This window comes from Puma concolor, chromosome A2 (assembly GCF_028749965.1).
Source record: "Puma concolor isolate L17-30 chromosome A2, mPumCon1.1.hap2, whole genome shotgun sequence".
Lineage (NCBI taxonomy): Eukaryota > Metazoa > Chordata > Mammalia > Carnivora > Felidae > Puma > Puma concolor.
In genome coordinates, this window is record NC_141668.1 from 33,967,394 (window position 1) to 33,991,705 (window position 24,312).

General features: G+C 38.2%; 1 protein-coding gene, 1 long non-coding RNA gene and 1 pseudogene across 3 annotated transcripts in view; 1 reads left to right on the plus strand and 2 right to left on the minus strand.

Annotated features, from left to right (window-relative positions):
* The first annotated feature begins 6,027 nt into the window (after positions 1–6,027).
* On the plus strand, positions 6,028–24,302 carry LOC147583095 (uncharacterized). The gene is made up of 3 exons (XR_015245355.1): positions 6,028–6,526; positions 21,774–21,988; positions 22,701–24,302. It is a non-coding gene; the product is annotated as an uncharacterized LOC147583095 (long non-coding RNA).
* Positions 13,334–13,582, minus strand: LOC112866389 (large ribosomal subunit protein eL39-like; annotated as a pseudogene).
* CFTR (CF transmembrane conductance regulator) overlaps positions 21,144–24,312 on the minus strand; it is a 189,096-nt gene continuing 185,927 nt past the window's right edge. For both annotated transcript variants that reach the window (XM_025929698.2, XM_086691782.1), the window contains exon 27: positions 21,144–22,856. In XM_025929698.2, the coding sequence (XP_025785483.1) occupies positions 22,656–22,856 (201 nt within the window). In that variant the 3' untranslated portion in view covers positions 21,144–22,655. The remainder of the gene's footprint in view (positions 22,857–24,312) is intronic.

Sequence of the window (24,312 nt, forward strand, 5' to 3'; positions counted from 1 at the left end):
TGTAATGCTAAATCCAGTGGATAGTTCTCATTCTTCATCTTAACTGACCTGCAACATTTGACTAAGGTGATCACTCTCTCCTTCTTAAATACATTCAGAACTTGGATTTGAACACTTTTCTTTCTTGATCCTCCTTCCCCATATTATCTCAGTCTTCATCTCTTTTCCATGGCCTCCAAAGTTAATCTAAGGCTCTCATCCTCTTTTCTATTTTCATGCAAACCCTAGGTCATCTCATCTGAAAGAATCCTCAAACTTGAAAGTGCCTACAGATCACCTGGGGATCATGATGAAGTGCCAACAGTTCAATAGTCCTGGGGCAGGGTATGAGAGTCTGCATTTCTAACGAGCTCTTAGATGATGTCAATGCTGGAAGTAGCAATGATGTAGTTCACTCTTATGGCGTGAAACATAATCCACATTTTGGTGATTTAAAAAATTTTTTAATGTTTATTTATTTTTGAGAGAGAGAGAGAGAGAGAGAGAAAGCAGGGTAGGGGCAGAGAGAGAGGGAGACACAGAATCTGAAGCAGGCTCCAGGCTCTGAGTTGTCAGCACAGAGCCGGATGCAGGGCTGGAACTCACAAGCTGTGAGATCATGACCTGAGCTGAAGTCAGCCGCTTAACTGACTGAGCCACCCAGGCACCCCGTGGTGACTTTTATATTTCTGTCTTTACTCTGGACCTCTCTCCTCAACTTCAGACACATATATATTCAACTGTTCATTTAACATTCCACTTGGATGTCTCAAACTTAACATGTCTAAAACAGGTTCTGGATCCTGTACCTCCCCCCAACCAGCTTTTCCTTCAGTTTTCCCAATCTCCAAAAATAACAATTTCATCCTTAAAGCTTCTAAGACCAAAAGTCTTAGCACCTTCCTTGAGTCTTCTTCTTTCTCATCATATATCCAATTCATCATCAAATTTTGTTGCTTCTATCTTTAAGATACATACGTGCAGAATCCAACCACCTCTCAGCTACACCACTGTTGCCCCTTGGTCTGACCTGCTGGTCTCTCCCTAGGAATATTGCAATAGATTCCTAACTGGTCTCTGTGCTTCACTCTCCCTCTTTCAGTCTAGTCTCAACACAGCAGCAGAGTGACCCTGTAGAATATAACTCCAATCACTTTATTTCTCACTCAAAACACCTCAATGGTTTCCCTTATTACTTGGAGTAAAAGTTAGTGTTGCTACAGAAGCCCATATTATCTTCCCCCAAACTTCCACCTTTCTTTATCCCTGTGATTCTATCTTCCTCTCTAATCTGGACACAGTGTCTCTGTCCTGTTCCTCCAATGTACCAACTGTGATTCTGCCTTTGCTTTTGTTCTTGCATCTGCCTCAAATACTCTCCTTCAGCATACCCATATAACTTACTTCCTCACTTCATTCAGGCCTCTGTTTAATTGTCACCTTACCGATAAGGGCTTTTCTGCCTATGGAATGTAAAAATATCCCTCTAATTCTCTGTTTTATTTTCCTCCTTAATTACCATCTGTTATATTACAAAGTTTAACCATGGATTTTCTATCTCTGCCCATTAGAACGTAAGCCCCATGAGACTGAGAACTTTACCTTTTTGGTTTGCTGCTATATCTCTAGCACCTAGAACACATAGATGGCACTCAACCTGTTGAATATCTGGTTAAGAATTCTCACTTGATGTCACCACCAATTTTTTTACATAAGTGCCGCTACAGTACCCTCAGGTTTCAGGCACCACTCTACTGTTGTTATCCTCGGTTGACAAACTTCAGTCTGTCTGTTCAACCTGCTGCTGTGCTCCACTAGTTTCCTGAGCATCACTGCTCCTTTATCCCACTTTGAAAGCCCAATCTACCAGGTCAATGATTCTTAGCTGGTGGTACATTAGAATTACCTGGAGAGCACTTTAAGTGATCAGTAACCTAACCCCATTGTCCCAAGATTCTTCTTTGATTGGGTTGAGATGGGGCTTTGTTCCCATGTTTTCTCAAGTTCTCTAGATTTTCAAAATATGCATCCAGATTTCATAATGACTGCTCTGATGATTATCACTATCTTAGTTTAGCCACATAATAAAACACCACCGACTAGGTGATTTAAACAACAGAATTCTTTCTCACATTTCTGGAGGCTGGAAGTCTAAGATTAAGGTGCCAGCAGATCTGGTGTCGGTGAGAGCTATCTTCCTAGTTCACACCAACCTTCTTCTCAGTGCGTCCTCATGGAAAAAGGACCAGAGAGCATTCTGGGATCTCTTATAAGGGCACTAATTTCATTTGAAGGCTCCACCCCCACGACCTAATTTCCTCCTAAAGGCTCCACCTCCTGATAGCATCACCTTAGTTTTAGGGCTTTAACATATGAATTTGGTGAGGGCAGGCCAAGGGACACAAATATGCAGTCCCTAGGAATCACTATGACTTCAAAAGGATAGTTTAGGTTAGTGGCTTTTTAAAACTTGAATGTGAATAGTAATCACCTGGAGGGTTTGTTAAAACAGTTTCCTGAGCAAATCCAAATGATTCTAATTCAGTAGTTAGGGGAGGGGCGCTTGAGTTTACTTTTCTAAACACCTAGGTAATGGCTAGATGCTGTAGACCTCAGGACCATGCTTCAAAACCACTGGTCTAGTTCTTTCAGGTTGATTAATATCTCTGTGGAGTAACTTCCAATATCTTTCCAGTGATTGAGTTGAGTTCTTAGTGGGATAACATTTCCTGCAATCCTGGCCATATCCTCCAGGCACCCCCTCCTGGAGATCCCTCAGTGTAGCTGCGGTTCTTCCATTCTTCCTTTCCTCAAAATAAATCCCTTCCTCAGTAGTGAGGACAGAGGTAATTTTCCTTTTTTGGAAAGCTTGATTCCGAATTGTGCATTGATTTAGTATTTATTGATAGTATTTATACAAGTCTTTATTAAGCTCCTATTATGTACAAGGCACCATGCTGGACGTTGGAGAATACAAGTGTGTTCTTGCCTTAGCAAATTTAATCACCTGTCCCGAAGTGTTTTTCTGAATTTCTCCCAAGGATCAACAGGTAACCTATGGGATTATTTCAGAGTTCTCCAGATGGGAATGCAGATTAAGCATCAGTGGGAATCAGAATGGTTGATATGCAAATGTTTTCCAGCCAGTGGTAAGGATTTTCCTTGCCTAATAAATGTTCTAGACCAACCCTCCCCAAAACACAGAGTGTAAGTGGCACATGGAATTAGGGTTGCATGGGATGTATATACTGGGAAACATTGCATACGATATTCCACTCTTACAGAATCAAAAATGCACCTTTGCATATTATAGGCTCTGAGAAGTCTTGTTGTAACCTATAACATCCTACTATACAGACTGAGAAACTATGGATACAAGTTAATCCAAACCCTTTGTTATTACACCTTTGTAGACTTTGGAATATGTTAAAAGGAACCACTCAAACATTAGCAAAGACTATTAAAAACTAATTACAGAGCCACAAACCTGATTCTTGGTAGTGCTGGAAAACATGAGCTTGAATGTGCTGTGAGCGTTCTGGTTTTCTGAGATTTTCTGATGTTTAAGACTCTGTGAGGGTAGAGAAGGGCTAGTAGGTTGTCTAAAGAGGAAAGCATAACTAGGCAGTGATTCTCTGAGTCTGTGTGGTGAACTCAGATGACATTCCTCAGATTAGAAATGAGTCTAAATTTTCCAGGGGCTCAAAATCCGGGAGTGAGATGTGATTTCTGGAAAGACCTGTAACCTCTCTGAGGCTGACAGTTCCTAGAAACTCCTAAGATTGTGTAAGAAACAAAATGAGAATTACATATAAAAAGCAACTGGCACATAGTGGGGAAAAAAAGCTGATTCAAAGAGTTACTCAGGAGGTAAAAGATCAGAAAAAATTGAAAACTAGAGGGATTAGTTTAAAACTGGATGACAACTTCTAGAACACCAAAGTGAAGAGCTCCGTAGATCTGCTTTCCAGTGGGGGGAAAAAAACCATTACTGGTAAAAAATATCAAACAACCATTTAAACTCTCTGGAAATTGTCCTAATGGGACACAGCAAATGAAGAAATATTTGTTCACGAAAATATAGTAAATCTTAGTAGAACAAAAGTCTATGGCACTTTAGCCACAGTTTGCTCCCTCTTCTCTCCCCTAGCTGTGTGACAGAAGTTCTACTCCAGTTGCTGTGGCCAAGAAGGTGGGGTTCCATCTCCTTAAAGGTCATAGTCTAGGACCAGAGTGTTTCCCTGGAGGTGTGGGCCAATGGCATTTCTCACCCCCTCATTCCACAGCTCTGTGTTGCAAAGGCTCACTCCAGATGAGTGAAATAGGGAGGTGAGGGGCTCCCTTCCCCCACCCAGTCTCCATTGTCAGGCAGAGGCTCAATCCAGGTATGGCAGGCCAAGAATACTGCCCTCACTCCAGCTCATTCATAGCATGGAAGTTCTATACCAGGAGAGGCAAGCTTAGAAGACCAGGTTCTACTACCCTCAGTCAACACTTTGCTATAAAGCTGGGGCGTAGCTCTAAGAGAAGTGGAAACTGTACTTGCTCCCAGCTCTGGAGTAGTGGATCACAGATTTTGACCAGGTAGAAAGTCACACCATAAGGACAGAGAACTCTCCCCACCCACCACCCCCAAACTGCCTTTATCTGGGACAGAGTGTGGGAAGCTCAAGCCTGAAGACACTCTCAGAAACAAGGGAGAATCAGGTGGTAAACAATTGAGACTAGGCTGGTAACTACAAGAGAACAACAAGCACAAGAAACTAAACCATTTGGCGAGCTAGTTTATCAGAGAGAACCAGGGGAAAAGATGGCTAAGAAAAAATAAAATAAACAGATCTAAATATGTCTCCAGTTGGTAGCATAATCACACAGAGAGGGATTCTTCCAAGTGATTTGAAAGCATAGTAATTTGCCTGCATCTCTCTGGTAGAATATACCCTAAAGATGGAAATAACTTGAGGGAAAATAAGAAAAAGGAAATTAAATATACTTCAGTAATCATAGTGTTGGTATTGTGTTGTAGTATTATTTTGAAACTGGAATGGGATAGAACAAGTGAATATATGATATCTGAATTCTTATCATTGTTGGGGTTGTTGAGAGGTGGGATTCTTGGCATGGAAGAAAGAAAATAGAGATAGAAGAGGGTAAGCAAAACTCCAAAGTACTGAATTTGAATTAGAAGTAATAGTATAAACTTAAAACATATTTTCATGATAGTAAATATATAAATAGGTAAAGATATAGACATAGAAATAGACATATACAGAATTGTATCTCTTTGCTCAGTTCAAATCCACTATATATTTTATTTATTTCTTAGGTCAATCCATTGAAAAGACTAATCCAAGGACCAATTCAATAGTAATGAGCAACTCTAGTGACCAGATTTTGGTCTTCAAACACCATTTCCCACTGAAAAGAACAAGGGTTCCTTGCAGAAATGGTTAAGTCCATGTCTGAAAGTAAGCTTAGAATATATATGATTCAGCTTAGAATATCTTCTCATACCAAAATGCAAGGAAACTGTCAAAACCTATTAGGGTGTGTCAAAAAAACTCAAGGGCCAACTAGAAGAAGCCTTTGGATCTGACAGTTTATAGGAAATAGGACAAACTTGTTAAACAAAACCATGGAGATGAAAATAGCAAAATACAGACTGTGGAAAATTGCAAAGGATAAACAACCCCATTCTTCAACCAGTAAGTTGCATGGAAAAAAGAAAATAGAGGGAGACTCCATAAAGGGACTTAAGAGATATATGAACCAATCACAATGTATAAACCTTAATTGGATTTGATTCAAACAAACTACAGGTAGTCTATGTTTTGAACTGTTCAGATATGAACGAATTTCTGTTACCACAATTTGGTTAAATAATACAGTCCCTCAGCAACATGGTTCAGATTTCAGTTACCACAGTATTATCCACGGTGAATTACTGCATGAAGTATAAACGTCACTACTAGCTTTTCAGTCCATAAATCACTATATAAATAACAGGTTTGCACCATGCTCAGTGACCATTTATTTCAGGCTGTGGGTGATTGGTCACTGTGCAATTGTTACTCAGTACACACACAAACAACAAAGTGTGTGGAGTGTGTGGTTATGTTGTCTCCTTGTCTCTCAGTGATAAACCCACATGATAGTTTACAAAAATGGAGACTCCAAAGGTGGCCAACAGAGATGAAAATGAAGCAGAGGTTAAAAAGTGATAATGCTGGAAGTGAAATTCAATCGAATTTGAGTGGAGTTACAGAAGTGAGAGCCGACTGTGGGCATGTTGACACTGCAGCCACTCAAGAGACTGCAGATACGCAGCTAGAAGAAATGAGTGAAGGCAAACAGGGACATAAATGAGGAAGGTGGTTGTCACAAAAAGACAAGACGGCCCAAGAAGGTGACATCAGCAAAAATCTTTACATTAAACAAATCTTGGAGATATTTCATAACGTTGGAGCCACCAAGGATAAAATGTCAGAAGCCAATCCAAACCTAGGAAGGAGTTGCCAAGAAACAGAAGAGACGCTGTCTTCACATAGTAAGTTTCTTGATCAGAAGACAAGCACTGCTCAAATTCTTCTTGATAAGTATTTTACCAAGAAATAAAACACTTTAATTCTCAATGTTCCTAATGTTTTAAACTACAGTGTACTAAATAAATATGAGTTTTACTAGGTTTTTCATTTTCTTATATATGTATAACCTACAGTAAGGGAGTTTTAAATGTTTAATTGTTTAACATTTTTAAAGGTCATGGAACTATTATAATTTTCCCCCTTAATTATTTATATTATCTTTGCATGGTCACTTTTATAGTTCCATACTACTGTGCAAAACAAAGGCCATCTCTATTTGTTAAAAAAAAAATGAGACAATGACACTTGTATATTGAGTGGATATTTAAAGATATTAAGGACTTTTTTTATGGCACTGTGGATAAGTTACAGAAAAGAGGGGGAATAAGAGAGAAAAGCCTTGTCTTTTAGAGATATATACAACTAAAGTTATATAATGTCTGGGATTACATATCAGCCCCTAGAAACCACCATTCTACTCTCTGTATGGAGTTTTTCTTGTTGTTTAAGACAACAGAGAAAGCTTATTTCTTTATATTAAAGTGTTTAGTAAATTACAATTTTAATTTCACAAGAGTTAATTGCAAGGTGAATTTCTACATTTTTAAAGCATTTATGCCAATACTTGTCAATCAAAATACAATTCTGTTTTAGTTTCATTTATCAGCACATCCATCATTCCTGATCATCGCTATTATTCCATCAGTGTCTAGGTGAATGGGAGAGAATACAGCTAAAGAGTTATTGATATACCAAAACTTTTAGCTTAATTTCCAATATTCACAATGGTTTAAGAGGAAAAAGTCTTGGAGCTTCATTTAAGTTGGTTTGTGACTCTGTGTTCAATTTAGTTGTTGGCATGTGTTTTTTGGGGAAATCAGTTATCCTTACAATAGAACCAAATATCTACAAGGGGGCCATTCTTTTTTTTTTTTTTTTAATTTTTTTTTCAACGTTTTTTATTTATTTTTGGGACAGAGAGAGACAGAGCATGAACGGGGGAGGGGCAGAGAGAGGGAGACACAGAATCGGAAACAGGCTCCAGGCTCTGAGCCATCAGCCCAGAGCCTGACGCGGGGCTCGAACTCCCGGACCGCGAGATCGTGACCTGGCTGAAGTCGGACGCTTAACCGACTGAGCCACCCAGGCGCCCCAACAAGGGGGCCATTCTTAAAGATCAATCTCTATTTTGATTTTGGAAATTTGGAAGCCTGCAAATATTTGGAAGATTTTGTACTTTGATGAATGGGGGATATAAATTGTATCTTAATTTTTTATCCAGGTTACTATTCAGCATTATTGCTGCATTATTCATTTTGCTAAATGAAATTAAAGGCCAGCATTAGCATATTCACCTAAACAAAAATTTTGACTGCCTTTTCCAATGCACTATATAATTTTACAACTAGAGAAACTGAGTTATTAAAAAAACGAGTGTTCCTACCATAACAAATTAAGGATAAACCCTAAACTTCTGCTAAGAATTCTCACTTCTATGAGAAAGTACATAGATTCTAATTCTCCTAATTTCATTTCTTTTCTCTCTTTTTAAAAAAATTCTTTAAAGAGAAAGTGAGAAAGAGAGGCAGGGGGAAGGGAGACAGACACACAGAGAGATAGAGGGAATCTTAAGCAGTCTCCATGCTCGGTGCATAGCCTGACAAGGGGCTGGATCTCACAACCCTGGGATCATGACCTGAGCCAAAATCAAGAGTCAGACGCTCAACTGACTGAGCCACCCAGGCACCACCTCCTTCCTCAATTCCCTTTCAACTGACAAATAATGACTTGGGCTTCTTTGGGTCTACACACTGGAAACTCCATATAGTTCCCAACCTATTGATATGGAGTTCTCATGCCCTAATATATTTGTCCTGAATTTACAGGGTTTGTTTTTTTTTTTTATTGTATCTTTTAATAAGGAATTGGTTGTCCACACCTGTTTTAACAGGTCAAACAGGTTTTTACATTAAACCCTTTAAACCTCTTTCTAAATTGTCTTCCACATAGTATTTGAGGTTCTTTATTTAGCAAACTACTAAAATATTTACACTGGGGGTTTTATTAGCCTTTCACTCTAATACATAACAATTTCCCAGACCTGGAAAGTCCCTGGTTACTGGAAGGAAATGTATTTGTTGTAAGCTTTAGTTTTTTTCTCATAAAGAGGAAGAACAAAGTAAAAGGGCTGAGAAATAAATGAAACAAGTGTGTGTCAGATGGGAGTGAGTGAGGTCAGATGGCATAGACTGAGACGTGTAAAACTCAACTCACAACTTGCATATAAAAACAATTAGCTAGGGGCACCTGGGTGGCTCAGTCAGTTGTGTCTGACTTTGGCTCAAGTCATGATCTTGCAGTTTGTGAGTTCAAGCCCCACATGGGGCTCTGTGCTGACAGCTCAGAGCCTGGAGCCTGCCTCAGATTCTGTGTCTCCCCCTCTCTCTGCCCCTACCATGCTCATGCTCTGTCTCTCAATAATAAAAAAAAAGTTTAAAAAATTAGCTAAAAGTAGGAAGTCTGTGACCAAAATAGTTTTTAAAAAAATTATTTATTTTTTAATTTACATACAAATTAGCAAAAAGTGCAACAATGATTTCAGGAGTGAATTCCTTAATGCCCCTTACCCATTTAGCCCACTCCTCTCCCACAACCCCTCCAGCAACCCTTTGTTCTCCATATTTAAGAGTCTCTTATGTTTTGTCCCCCTCCCTGTTTTTTTTTTAATTTTTTTTAACGTTTATTTATTTTTGAGACATAGAGAGAGAGAGCATGAACAGGGGAGGGTCAGAGAAAGAGGGAGACACAGAATCTGAAACAGGCTCCAGGCTCTGAGCTGTCAGCACAGAGCCCGACACGGGGCTTGAACTCACGGACCGCGAGATCATGACCTGAGCCGAAGTCAGACGCTTAACCGACTGAGCCACCCAGGCGCCCCCCCCCCCCCCTGTTTTTATATTATTTTTGCTTCCCTTCCCTTACGTTCATCTGTTCTGTGTCTTAAAGTCCTCGTATGAGTGAAGTCATATGATATTTATCTTTCTCTAATTTCACTTAGCATAATGTAAGGGTTAAATTGTAGTGTAGGGCTAATGCTTAGCTTGAAAGATAACAACTTTGTTCTGACACTGAAGGGCAAAAGATAACAACCTTGCTTTTACTCTTGTAAATCATACTTCATACTCTTGTGAATCAGGCTTTACCAATGAAGGAAACAAAACCTCAAAAAAGAGCATCAGAGACAAGGTCAAGGAGATCCACTAGTTGCAACTTAGCGGCAGAAAGTCTAAAATAATCACCTCGTTCGGTAACTGTTTCTGACTCATCTGGCAACTGTTTCTAACTCATCTGGGAACTGTTTCTCTGTTCTGTTCCCAGATAACGATAAAACGATGTGATCGGCTTTAAAAACTCTGTACCCCAGTTGTTCGGGGCCGCACTCTTATCAAGAGTGTTGGTCCCAATTGGTCGGCCTTGCCTCTCATTGTAATAAACTTTGTTGTGACTGTCACTGGTGCCGGTAGCATCCTGTTTCAGGAGTCGTGTGGATGCAACAATAATACCATCTAGTTCCATCCACATAGTTGCAAATGGCAAGATTTCATTCTTTTTGATTGCTGAGTAATACTCCATTGTACATATATATACCACATCTTGTTTATCCATTCATTCATCCATCAATGGATATTTGGGCTCTTTTCATACTTTGGCTATTGTTGATAGTGATGCTATAAACATTGGGGTGCATGTGCCCCTTCAAAACAGCATACCTGTATCCCTTGGATAAATACCTAGCAGTGAATTTCCTGGGTCAAAGGGTAGTTCTAGTTTTAAGTTTTTGAGGAACCTCCATACTGTTTTCCAGAGGGGCTGCACAAGTTTGCATTCCCACCAGCAGTGCAAAAGAGATCCTCTTTCTCCGCATCCTCGCCAACATCTGTTGTTGCCTGAGTTGTTAATGTTAGCCATTCTGACAGGTGTGAGGTGGTATCTCATTGTGATTTTGATTTGTATTTCCCTGATGATGAGTGATGTTGAGCATTTTTTCATGTGTTGGCCATCTGGATGTCTTCTTTGGAGAAGTGTCTCTTCATGTCTTTTGCCCATTTCTTCACTGGATTTTTGGCTTTTTGGGTGTTGAGTTTGATCAGTTCTTTATAGATTTTGGATACTAACCCTTTGTCTGATATGTCATTTGCAAATATCTTCTCCCATTCCAGTGGTTGCCTTTTAGCTTTGCTGATTGTTTCCTTCACTGTGCAGAAGCTTTTTATTTTGATGAGGTCCCAGTAGTTCATTTTTGCTTTTGTTTCCCTTGCCTCCGGAGACGTGTTGAGTAAGGTGCTGAGGCCAAAGTCAAAGAGGTTTTTGCCTGCTTTTTTCTCGAGGATTTTGATGGCTTCCTGTCTTACATTTATGTCTTTCATCCATTTTTAGTTGTGTATGGTGTAAGAAAGTGGTGCACGTTCATTCTTCTGTATGTTGCTGTCCAGTTTTCCCAGCACCACTTGCTGAAGAGACTGTCTTTATTCCATTGGATATTCTTTCCTGCTCTGTCAAAGATTAGTTGGCCATACGTTTGTGGGTTCCATTTCTGGGTTCTCTATTCTGTTCCATTGATCTGAGTGTCTGTTTTTGTGCCAAGTTTATTTATTTATTTTTTTCATGTTCAGGAGAAGGGGAAAAAATCCAATATAAAGAAACACCATCTGTTAGGCTGAGCAATGCAGCTTGGGTGAGCAACATTGACTTTCCATGTTGTTTCAGTGGTTTTCTTCTTAAAGTGGTCTTTCAGAACTATGGATTCTTTTGTCACATGTAGTTTGCATTTGACTCCTTGTACCTGCAAAGCTCCTTTTTTTTTTTTTAAACTTAAAATGAGCTACAAAGACTCCTGGTTTCAAATCTGGCACATAAGAAGCTTAGAAGTCACGACTCCAACCTAACAACAAGGAAAAAGTTGAGCAAACTGAAAAAACAATAACTCGTTTTAAATATGTCAGAGAAGTAAGGTCACAGGGCAAGCTGCTGAAGGTGTAGAAACAGACAGGTGGATACAGAGAGAGAATCACAACTTACCTGAGTAGAAACCACCAAGCAGAAACCCCTGGAACCAGTAGTGGGGTAGGAAAATTTGCACTGTAACTAATGGATTTCTAGAGGCTCAGTGTGGATAAGCCTGAGAGATGAAAATTCTAAGACCCAGTCTTCAGAGGAGAGGGACCAACACTTTCATGAGTTTTACCTCCAGGAGCTCAAACAGGTACTCATAATAAAGATAAGTAAAAGTTCCCTCCTGCTTCCAGCAGACATTGGGGGGAAATTAAGCATTTTGAAAAAAATACCAGCGCATTCTGTTTTTCTTACAAGGCCTACCGTCAGGACAAACTATTTTACCAGAGCCTGACTTACCTGGGGAAAAGAAATATCCAATTCCAGTGTATTCTAGCCATCGTGTTCCACTTGAGAGAGAGGACAGAAAGCTGAGAAGCACTAGTGAAGTTTACAACACCAAAAGACAGAGACCTAATTATAGGATTACAGAATCCTTGCCTCCCCCCACTCCCACATTACTACCACATAACTGAAGATCTTTTGACCAGAGTTCCTTTTTCCTACTACATCATGTCTCACTTTTAACAAAAAATCACAGGGTATTCTAAAAGGCAAAAAACACAGTTTGAAGGGATTAAATAAGCATTAGGACTAGATTCTGATATGACAGGAATGTTGAAATTATCAGACCAAGAATACATAAAAACCATGATGAATATCTAAAGTCTCTAATAAAGAAAGCAGACGAGATACAAGAACAGGTGAATAATGTAAACAGTGAGATGGAAATTCTAATAAAGAATCAAATAGAAATGCTGAAGGTCAAAACATTGTAACAGAAATGAAGAATGCCTTTGATTGTCTTATTAGTAGATGGAACATGGCTGAGGAAAGAATCCTTCAGCTTGAAGATATGAGAGTAGGAACCTCCAAACTTAAAAGTATAGAAAAAATAGACTGAAAAAAATAACCCTGAATATCCAAGAAGCATGGTCAGTTACAAAAAGTATAAAATACCTGTAAATGGAATACCAGAAGAAGAAAGAGAGACAAAAGAAATATTTTAAGCAATAATGACTGAAAATTTCTGCAAATTAATGCCAAAAACCAAACCACAGGTCCAGTAAGCTCAGTGAACACCAAACAGGATAAATGCCAAAAAACCTCATCTGAAACCTAGGCATCTTCAAAGTGCAGAAACTCAATAACAAAGAAAAAAAAACTTGAAAGAAGCCAGAGGAAAAAACACTACCTATGAGGAGAAAAGGTAAGAATTACATCTGACTATTCCTCAAAAAACATGCAGGCAAGAAGAGTGGAGTGAGATATTTAAAGTGTTTAGAAGAATAAAAAAATCCCCAGCAACCTAGAATTCAGTAGTCTGCAAAATTATCCTACAAAAGTAAAGGAGAAATAAAGACAGTCTCAAACAAACAAAAACTGATGGAATTTGTAGCCAGTAGACCTACTTTGAAAGAAATGTTAAAAGAAGCTCTTCAGAGAAAAGAGAAATTATTTAGGCCAGAAACTCAGATCCACAAGAAAAAAAAAAAAAGCATCAGAGAATGAATAAGTGAAGGTAAAATAAAATAAAACTTTTACTTTTCTTACTTTTTCCCAAAACCAAACAAATATTTATTATTGAATGAACTAACCAACTTATGGGTGCAGAAACAAAGTGACAGAAAAATCACATCCAATAAAACATGTATTGTTCAAGTAGTAATGATGTTTACAGAGTGATATGGTACGAGCAAGTAACCTTCATGCAGCATAAATATGTGTTCCATCTCATGTGTGACTCCTTCGAGACCCAGGTTCTTGGTTCTTCTCCAATGTCTCTTCTTGGATTTGTACTTGATTTTATTACCAGCTTTCATCCAAACCCACTGGGGAATGGGAAAATTCGGCTTTCATTTTTTGGCCAGGAATTGCTTGATCCTGAAAGTCTTGTGAGAAAACATGGCAAGGAGCAGTCAGCCACACACATCAACATGGCAGAGAAAAGGAGAGCTTATTTCTTCTTATTCTTAATTGATCTAAAAACTTACAGTCTGTTTGATAAGTAGTAGCAACAATGTATTTAATTATATATACTGTGTATATAAATAATCTTATGTATAAATGAAATGAATGACAGCAATAATACAGGGAACAAGAGAGGTAAATTAGTAATATTTTGTTATTATGAAGTGCTTGCACTACCAATGCAATGGTAGAGTGTTATTAAAAGGGACTTGGAGGGGTGCCTGGGTGGCTCAGTTGGTTAAGCGTCCAACTTCAGCTCAGGTCACGATCTCGCGGTCTGTGAGTTCGAGCCCCGCGTGGGGCTCTGGGCTGATGGCTCAGAGCCTGGAGCCTGCTTCCGAGTCTGTGTCTCCCTCTCTCTCTGCCCCTCCCCCGTTCGTGCTCTGTCTCTCTCTGTCTCAAAAATAAATAAACGTTAAAAAAAATAATAAAAAAAATAATAAAAGGGACTTGGATTAGTTGTAAACATATATTGCAATCACTAAAAGAAAAGCAAGAAAAAAAAGAAATACAATTGATATGCTAAGGAGAGAAAATGAAATCATACAAAATCCTCAAAGCCACAAAGGGGAGGAAAAAATGAGAAAGTAAAAAATAGTCAATAGAAAATACAAATACAGTAGATATTAATTGAACTATATCAGTGATCATTGTACATTTTAATGGTCTAAAAACACTGATTAAAAGATACAGGTTGTGAGAAGGAATATAAAAAATAAGGCCCTATTATATGTTATCTACAAAAAATAAAGACTTAATTTTTAAGTACTCTCTACACTCAATGTTGTGCTTACAACCCCGAGATCAAGAGCTGCATGCTCTACAACCCTGAGTCAGCCAGATGCTCCCATAAACCTACTTTTAATATAAAGAAACACAGATTAAAAATATAGGTATGAAGAAAGTTATATATAACACAGTAACCTTAATCAAAAGAAAGTGAGGGCATCTGTATTAATTTCAGACGGAACTAACTTCAGAGCAAGGCAAGTTATTAGGCATAAAGAGGGGCATCATATAATCATAAAGTGGTTAATGTTCTAAGAAGCCATAATACTCATTAATGCATGTGTGCCTAACAACAGAGGCATATGTACACCCAAAATACATGTAGCAAAACTGATGGAACTTAAGGAGAGACTGCGATAGATGAATCTACTATTATAGTTGGAGGCTTGTTACTACCCCTCTAAAATAAATAACAGATTTCAGCAGATAGGAAGTCAGTAAGGACATAGAACTTAACAGTACCATTAATCAACTGGATATAATTGAATCTATAGACTACTTCATCCAACAACAGCAAAATAGAACCTCAACCTTACATAGAACATTCACTGAGATAGAACATATTCTGGGCCAGCAAACACCTTAACAAATTAAAAAGAATAGAAATTACATGTTGTCAGACCACAATGGAATTAAACTAGAAATCAACAACAAAATATAGCTGGAAAATCCCAGAATACTTGGAGATTAAACATGACATTTCTAAATAATATATGAGTCAAAGAAGAAATCTCAACATAAATAAAAAATATCTTGAACTATATAAACATAAAAAACTTATCAAAATTTGTGGCATGAAGCAAAAGTAGTGCTTAGGTGGAAATGTATAACATTGAATGACTATAGTAGAAAAGAAGAAAGATCTAAACTTAGTTATCTAAGCTTCCGCCTTAGAAAACCAAAAAAGAAGAGCATATTAAATCTAAATTAGGTGGAAGAAAGTAAATAATTAAAATTAAAGCAGAAATTAATGAAACTGAAAATAGGAAATTAATAAACATAATCAACAAAACAAAAGACTGGTTCTTTGAAAAGATCAATAAAATAGATAAGCCTCAGGGCGCCTGGGTGGCTCAGTTGGTTAAGTGTCTGACTTTGGTTCAGGTCATGATCTCATGGTTTGTAGGTTCAAGCCCCATGTCGGGCTCTGTGCTGACAGCTCAGAGCCTGGAGCCTGCCTTGGATTCTGTGTCTTCCTCTCTCTCTGCCCTTCCCATGATCTCACTCTGTCTCTGTCTCTCAAAAGTGAATAAACATAAAAAAAAACTTAAAAAATAGATAAGCCTCTAGCCATGCTAAGAAAATAACAGAGGACATAAATTACTAATATCAGAAATGAAAGAGGGGAAATCACTACTGATCCCATGGACATTAAAATGATAATAAAAGAATACTATGGAAAACTCTATGTCCATCCATTTGAAAACCTAGGTGAAATGAACCTTGAAAGATACAATCTGCAAAAACACACAAAAAGAAAAAAAGAATAGTCGATCTAAATAAGCCTATTAAACAAATTAAAACAATAATTAATGACTTTCTGAAATAGAAAACACCAGGCCCAGATGAGTTCATGGTAAATTCTACCAAACACTTAAGGAAGAAATCCTACTAATTCTCTACAATTTCTTTCAGGAGATACAAACAGAGGGGATACCTTCTAAGTCATTCTTTGAAACCAGCATTACCTTAATACTTAAACTATAGGTCACTATCTCTCAAGAACATAGAAGCAAAATGGTCAACAAAATATTAGCGAGTCTAGTCCAGCAATGTATAAAAAGAATTATACACCACCACAAAGTGGGACTAATCCTAGGTACACAAGGCTGATTCAGCATTTGAAAATCAATTAATTTATTTTTTGTAATCTACCACAATTACAGGCCAAATAAGAAAAAAAAATCACACGATTATATCAATAGATGCCAAAAAAGCATTTGAGGGGCACCTGTCTGGCTCAGTCTAAAGAGCATGTGGCTCTTGATCTCGAGGTTGTGAGTTCCAGCCCCACATTGGGTGTAGAGATTACTAAAAATAAGTAAATAAACTTTAAAAAGATAAGGCATTTGACAAAATCCAACACCAATTTCTGATAAAAACCCTCAGTAATGTAGGAATAGAGAAGAAAGTCTCAACTTGATCTACAAAAGCCCTATAGCTAATATACTTAATGGTGACAAACTTAGCTTTTCCATTAAGATCAAGAACAAGTCAAAGATGTCCCCCTTTCCACTGCTTTCAGCATCCTACCAGAAGTCCTAGCTATGAAACAAGACAAGAAAAGGAAATAAAAGGTATACAGATTGGAAAGGAAGAAATAAAACTGTCTTCCTTCGCAGATGACATGATCATATATGGAGAAAATTCAAAATTGAAAAAAAACTTTCTTGAAACTTTTTAATTTAATTTAATTTAATTTAATTTAATTTAATTTAATGATAATAGCAAGGATGCAGGATACAAGGTTAATATCCAAAAATCAATCATTTTCCCTGTTCGAGCAATAAACAAGTGGAATTAGAAATTAAAAACACAATGCCAGTTACATTAGCACCCCTCCAAAAATGAAATAGTTATAAATCTGCCAAAATATACATAAGATCTATATATGAGGAAACTATAATAAACTTTGAAGAAAACTTTTATGAAATAAATCTAAAAACAACTAAATACAGGGAGATCCATATTCATGGATAGGAAGACTCCATATTGTCAAGATGTGTTTCCTTCCAACTTGATTTATAGTTTCAACACAATCCCAATAAACATCCCAGCAAGTTATTTTGTGGATATTAACAAACTGATTCTAAAAGTTATATGGAGAAATTAAAGACCCAGAATACCCAACTCAATAATAAAGGAGAAGAATAAAGTCCAAGAACTGGCACTACTCAACTTCAAGATATTCTATAAAGCAACAGCAATCAAGAGTATAGTATTGTCAAAAGAATACACAAATAATTTGGTGGAACAGAATAGAGAGCCTGGAACTAGACCTACATAAATATAGTCAACTTATCTGTGACAATGAGGAAAAGCAATACAATGGAGAAAAGATAGTTTTTTTTTTTTTTTTCAATAAATCATCCTAGAACACCTGGACATCTTCGTGTTAAAAATTAATCTAGACACAAACCTTACACTCTTCACAAAAATTATCTCAAAATGGATCACAGACCTAAATGTAAAATGCAGATCTATAAAATTTGTAGAAGATAACATGGTAAAAAACCTAGATGACCTTAGGTATGAAGATGACTTTTTAGATACAATACCAAAGGTACAACCTGTGAAAGAAAAATTGATAAGGTGGACTTCATTTAAAGTAAAAACTTCTGCTCTGCAAAAGACAATGTCAAGAGAATAAAAAGTCACACTATAGACTAGGAATAAATTTTTGCAAAAGACCCATCTGAAAAGACCATTATCCAAAATATACAAAAGAGCTCTGCAAACCCAGCAATAAGAAAATAAACCAATTAAAAAATGCACAGAAGACCTCAACAGACATTCCACCAAAGAAGATATACAAATGGAAAATTAGCATATGAAAAGACATTCAGCAGCATATGTCATCAGGGAAAAGCAAATTAAAGCAACAATGAGATACTGCTACACAACTATACTAGAATGATCACACTCCCAAACACTGACAAGGCAAAATGCTGGGGAGGTGGCAGAGGAATGGGAACTCTCCTCCATTGCTGGTGGAAATTTTGGAAGACAGTTTGATGGCTTCTTACAAAACTAAACATACATACTCTTACCCTAAGATCCCTAGCATTTACCCAAAGGAGTTGAAAACTTTTGTCCACACGAAAATCTTCACAAGGATGTTTATAGCAGCTTTATTCATACTGCCAAAACTTGGAGGCAATCAAGATGTCCTTCAGTAGGTAAATGGATAAATAAACATCCAGATAATGGAACATTATTCTGTACTAAAATGAAATGAGATATCAAGCCATGAAAAGGCTTGGCTTCCGTGTCTTAAAGAGGAAATTTAAATGTGTATTACTAAGTAAGAGTAGCCAATCTGAAAAGACTACATACTGTATGATTGCAACTATGTGGCATTCTAGAAAAGGCAAAACTATGGAAATAGTAAAAAATCAGTTGTTACCTGGGAGTAGGGGGAAGGAGCAGATAAATGAGGGCTCGCCAAGAGTGAAACTTAATGTAAACCATGGAGTTTGGGTGAAAATGATATTCTGATTGTAAAAATGTATCACTCTGATGTGGAATATTGATAGTGGGGAAGGCTGTATGTATGGGGGTGCAGGAGGTTTACTGGGACTCTGTACTTTCTGCTCAATTTTGCTGTAAACTAAAACTTCCCCTAAAAATAAGGTTTAATAATAAAAAAAAGAACTAGAATGATTTGAATAGACCGTGCTCTGAGACTCTTCTTGGGGTCATATATAAAAACAAACCTCTCCAAATAAGGACAGAGTTAGAGGACTTAGTAGGGGTCTACTGTCTATCTACCACATGCCGGTACCTGCATCTTTTATGATGAAATTCTTCCAAGAAGAAAGGAGTACCAGAGAAACCTCATCAACTAAAAGCTGGGATTTAAACAAAGAAAAGCCACTTAGCTTCTAGTGTACACATACTATTTCGTAGGGGCACCTGGGTGGCTCAGTCGGTTGAACATCTGACTTTGGCTCAGGTCATGATCTCATGGTTTGTGAGTTTGAGCCCCACGTCGGGCTCTGTGCTGACAGCTCAGAGCCAGGAGCCTGTTTCAGATTCTGTGTCTCCATCTCACTCTGCCCTTCCCCGCTTGTGCTCCCTCTATCTTTCTAAAGAATAAATAAACATTAGAAAAATTCTTTAAAAAATTACTATTTCCCTTGGGGCTCCTGGGTGGCTAAAAGGTTGAGTGTCCAACTCTTGATTTGTGCTCAGGTCATGATCTCATGTCAGGCTGTGCACTAACAGTGCGGAATCTGCTTGGGATTTTCTCTCTCCCTCCCTCTCTCTCTCTCTCTCTCTCTCTCTCTGTCTCTGCCCCTCCTTCCCCGACTCTCTTTCTCAAAATAAATAAACATTTTTTAAAAATCCTTGAAATACTATTTCCCTTGCTGAGATTTGCTCATTAAGAGCCATCAGATAGCTACCACTATTTGAAAAAGCTTTCAAATAAATAAATGGTCCTTAGCAGAATATACCTCTTTTTTTTCTATTAAATAGCCTCAACTTTAAAACAAAAATAACCTCAAATGTATCCTAACTCATGAAAGCAGGGACACAAGAAGATATTTGTACACCCATGTACATAAAAGTATTATTCAACATAGTCAAAAGGTGGAGGCAATCTAAATTGACAAACGAATAAACAAAATGTGGTGTATACATACAATGGAATATTACTCAGCTTTAAAAAGTAAGAAAACTCTGACATATGCTACAACATGATGAGCCTTGAAGCCATGATAAGTGTAATAATCCAGTCACAAAAGAGCAAATATCATAAGATTCTACTCAGATGAGGTACTTAGTCACATTCACAATGATAGAACATGGAATGGTGATTGCCTGGGGCTAGGAGGAGGGAAGAATAGCATTTTAATGGCTACAGAGTTTCAGTTTTGCAAGATGAAACACATTCTGTGGATGGAGGGTGATGATAGCTATACAACAATGTGAATGTATTTAAGGCCACAGAATTATGCACTTAAAGAAGGTCGAGTTTAGGTTATGTATATTTCACAGCAGTTTTATTTTTTTTATATGAAATTTATTGTCACATTGGTTTCCATACAACACCCAGTGCTCATCCCAACAGGTACCCTCCTCAATGCTCATCACCCACCCTCCTCTCCCTCCCCCACCCCCCATCAACCCTCAGTTTGTTCTCAGTTTTTAAGAGTCTCTTATGGTTTGGCTCCCTCCCTCTCTAACCTTTTTTTTTTTCCTTCCCCTCCCCCATGGTCTTCTGTTAAGTTTCTCATGATCCACATGAGTGAAAACATATGGTATCTGTCTTTCTCTGCATGACTTATTTCACTTAGCATAACACTCTCCAGTTCCATCCACGTTGCTACAAAGGGCCATATTTCATTCTTTCTCATGGCCACGCAGTATTCCATTGTGTATATAAACCACAATTTCTTTATCCATTTATCAGTGGATGGACATTTAGTCTCTTTCCATAATTTGGCTATTGTTGAAAGGGCTGCTATAAACATTGGGGTGCAAGTGCCCCTATGCATCAGCACTCCTGTATCCCTTGGGGAAATTCCTATTAGTGCTACTGCTGGGTCATAGGGTAGATCTATTTTTAATTTTTTGACGAACCTCCACACTGTTTTCCAGAGCGGCTGCACCAGTGTGCATTCCCACCAACAGTGCGAGAGGGTTCCTGTTTCTCCACATCCTCGCCAGCATCTATAGTCTCCTGATTTGTTCAATTTAGGCACTCTGACTGGCGTGAGGTGGTATCTGAGTGTGGTTTTGATTTGTATTTCCCTGATGAGGAGCAATGTTGTGCCTGTTGGCCATCTGGATGTCTTCTTTAGAGAAGTGTCTATTCATGTTTTCTGTCACAGCAGTTTTAAAAAAGTTTCTTAAGAGTATCTTAACTCATGTGGGATCCCCAAGAAACTGTATTTAAAGAAATGAGTCATGTTTTGTGTTCCATGATACTTAGAGACTGAAGAGATCAGTGAGACATGATTAGTGAACACATCTGATAACAGCTAAATTTCACACAAATATACAGATTTTATTGGCACATGGTATTTTCTTACAGTGATAAATAGAATCCAATCTTAACGGTTAGTTTGGAGTTGGGAAGGCATGTGTCCTTGACAGGAGCGGTCAGATTTTGTGGTACCATTTTCTTCAGAACAGCTTCTAAGAGGGAACATGTGTGTTGGCAGGGACTCATAGAGGTGTGAAAATCTTTGGGAGCCCTAATGCTTCTCTCTACACCATCAAGGTAATTCATCGCCTCTGGTCAACATCCCCCAAGGTTTTTTTTTTTCCCTTCAGTCTTAACATAATATCACAAAAAATAACTAGCGCCATAAAAGTCAACATTTCAAATATAAAATTCTTTTAATACAAATATAATTCATATAATCATTTTAAAATACAGGCATTTATATGAGTTTGAAATATTAAAATAAATATTTCCTAGAGAAAATTTTATTTGCATCACAGAATTATAAAACAGAAGCGTATAAAATGAATTGCTTGCCTCTTCCATGTGTCTCCCATTATGTGCCCCACTCAGTCTGTACAGTAGGAAATGCATGCGGCCTTAAACTATACAGCATAGCCCTACATACACCTAGATCTTTGGATTTCATGTGTATCTACCCACAGCGCCCACAGCCTATCTGCCTGCACACTCTCTTCCCAGAGCTTCTGGGGTAAGAAGGGTTTTCCTGCACCAATTTGCCTTAAAGCATTTTTTCCAGTCATCCTCTGTTCAGAGGTCTTATGAGCTTGTTACTTTCTGGAAGCTGGGAAAAGTCATGTCAACTTCTGCATCAAGGGAATTATCCTGCTACATCGGACTATAACAGCCCTTTTCCCAGGTAAGGGATGTACTTTGTCTGAGTTATTTGGATTTTTGGTAGAGCAGTGAGTGGTATTAACCCTTTCCCAAATCAGGAAGTTCTCTCTCCTGATACCTCGATGTTAACATGGTGTATATTTTGACAAGCTGATGTGTGACTCTTGGGGTATTCTAACACTTGCTTGGAAACAGAACAGTCTGAATATTTAACAGACAATATAGTTGTGTTCTTAAATATCTTGGAGAGAGTACAGGAAAAGGGATATAAACTTACATAAGCCACTAAAGTTTCCAGTTACCATTAATTAATCATATCTCTAAATAGTGTGATTACAGTTCTTCTCCAATAATACAAATTAGCAAGTCTCACTAAATAGTAAGTTGAACAATGAGGCTGGCTGATGTTGATAGCCACCTTTCCAATGACTACCAAAGGGAAAAAGTTTTCAGGAAGATCTGGCTTGCAAACACAAGTGGTAAATCTTCAAGGATTTGGAGTACCTTTCACACAATTTGCCCACTGCCAGGAAGCCACTTATCCAGACCCATCTGAGCATCCTTAACTCCTCTTATCAAAATTTTTCCTTTTAAAGATAAACATTACACATCGTAGTTTTCTGAGGCAGAAAATGTTTTCTCCTCCAATTTCATAAGCAAACATCCCATGCAAATATTTGCACTGCTCTCTAAAGCCTTGTTTCATGCACTTCTTCTTCCGTCTCCTCCTTCAGAGCAGCAATTTTGGAACGAGACTTGTGCCTGCTGGAGTTCCTGGTGGGGAAGAACCTGAGCCGTTCTGAGGGGCCGATGGCCTGGCGGAAGAGGCTCTTCTCACTCAGCAGCTTCTGGATGGAATCATACTGCCGCACCTTGTTCTCCTCTATGACCTATGGAAGTGGCCGTTAGTGAGATCTCGGACAGAAGACAGGGTGGACCAGAGCAAGGGCAGAAACTGGTAGAGGCTTAGAGGAAGAGAAAAGCCGAAAAGGAAACACAGTGTCCACAGGCTGGCAGTCTGAACAGTCAGAGATATCTCCTTTCATTGCAGAGTCCTCTTGCTTTATTGAGCTTCTCCCTTTGGAAAATTAGCTATAATTTTCTACTGAGCAGCTGGAAGACTTTTGTTTTTTAATTACTATAGTACTGAGCACTGTGCTTCTTCAGAGAACTTTAAAGGAACTAACATTGCTTGCTCAGCCAGAAAGACCTTTGATAGATCCTCATATGTGACCTTAAAAATTAATGTAGAGGTGCCTGGGTGGCTCAGTCGGTTAAGTGTCTGACTTCTGCTCAGGTCATGATCTCACAGTTAGTGAGTTCGAGCCCTGCATCAGGCTCTGTGCTGACAGCTTGGAGCCTGGAGCCTGCTTCAGATTCTGTGTCTTCCCCTTTCTCTCTGCCCCTCTCTCTCTTGCACTCTTTCTCTCTCTCTCTCAAAAATAAACGTTAAAAAAAAAAACACCAAAAAAAAAAAAAAAAAAAAGAATGTTAAGTCCACAGCATGACAAAAAATTGAGCCTCTTCAACAGGGGACTTGAAGCTTAACAATTCCAAATTGGTCAGGATTTGCGTGAGTTTAAAATACCTCCCTCACATGTTCAAGTTGAGCAAACGCAAGGCCAGAGGATAGAAAGGCTATTCCCAATCTCCTGAACCTGACCATGGCAGGGCAAGAGGCTGTGGGTCAGCCCCATAATTTGTCACTTGAAGCTTAGTAATAATAATGGTAATAACAATCCTTCAGTAAGAAAAGAATTTACCTCCAGGAGCCTCAAAAGCCTTAATGGAAACGATGTGATACATCATCCTCAGAATTTCCTTGTGACTAAACCCAAGGGAATTTGTAAACATGACTTGAAAGAATCTGTGACAGTTTTGAAAGCACAGTAAGAAGGTGTTTGGGAGAGGCACTTACCTGAGCTCCAAATAATGATGAGAAGAATAAAAAGAGTCTTTCAACTACTGCATTAAAACCACACATCAGATTGCAAGGCAATCCAGGCCTCTCCTGGACCCCATCCAAGGGAGATTTAGTCATTAAAAGCATCAGGACTTAGACCTTATTATGACTTGATCCCCAAATAAAGGACTCAATGTACAGATGTTTCAATTTATTAATGTTACCTAGTAATATTCTGATATTTGAGATTTACTGGATTCTAACCTCACCTCATAGCTCAAATCAAAGTGAGAAATTATGCAACTATTCGGAATAAAGCTGGATGGCTGTGTGACACGTATTTGAAAGAACTTGTACGTTGTTGTGTTGTGATTTGCAGGAAGTCCCACATGAGATATTGTTATCAAGAAATAAAGGAGAAATGAGATCTTAAGCAAGTTGTC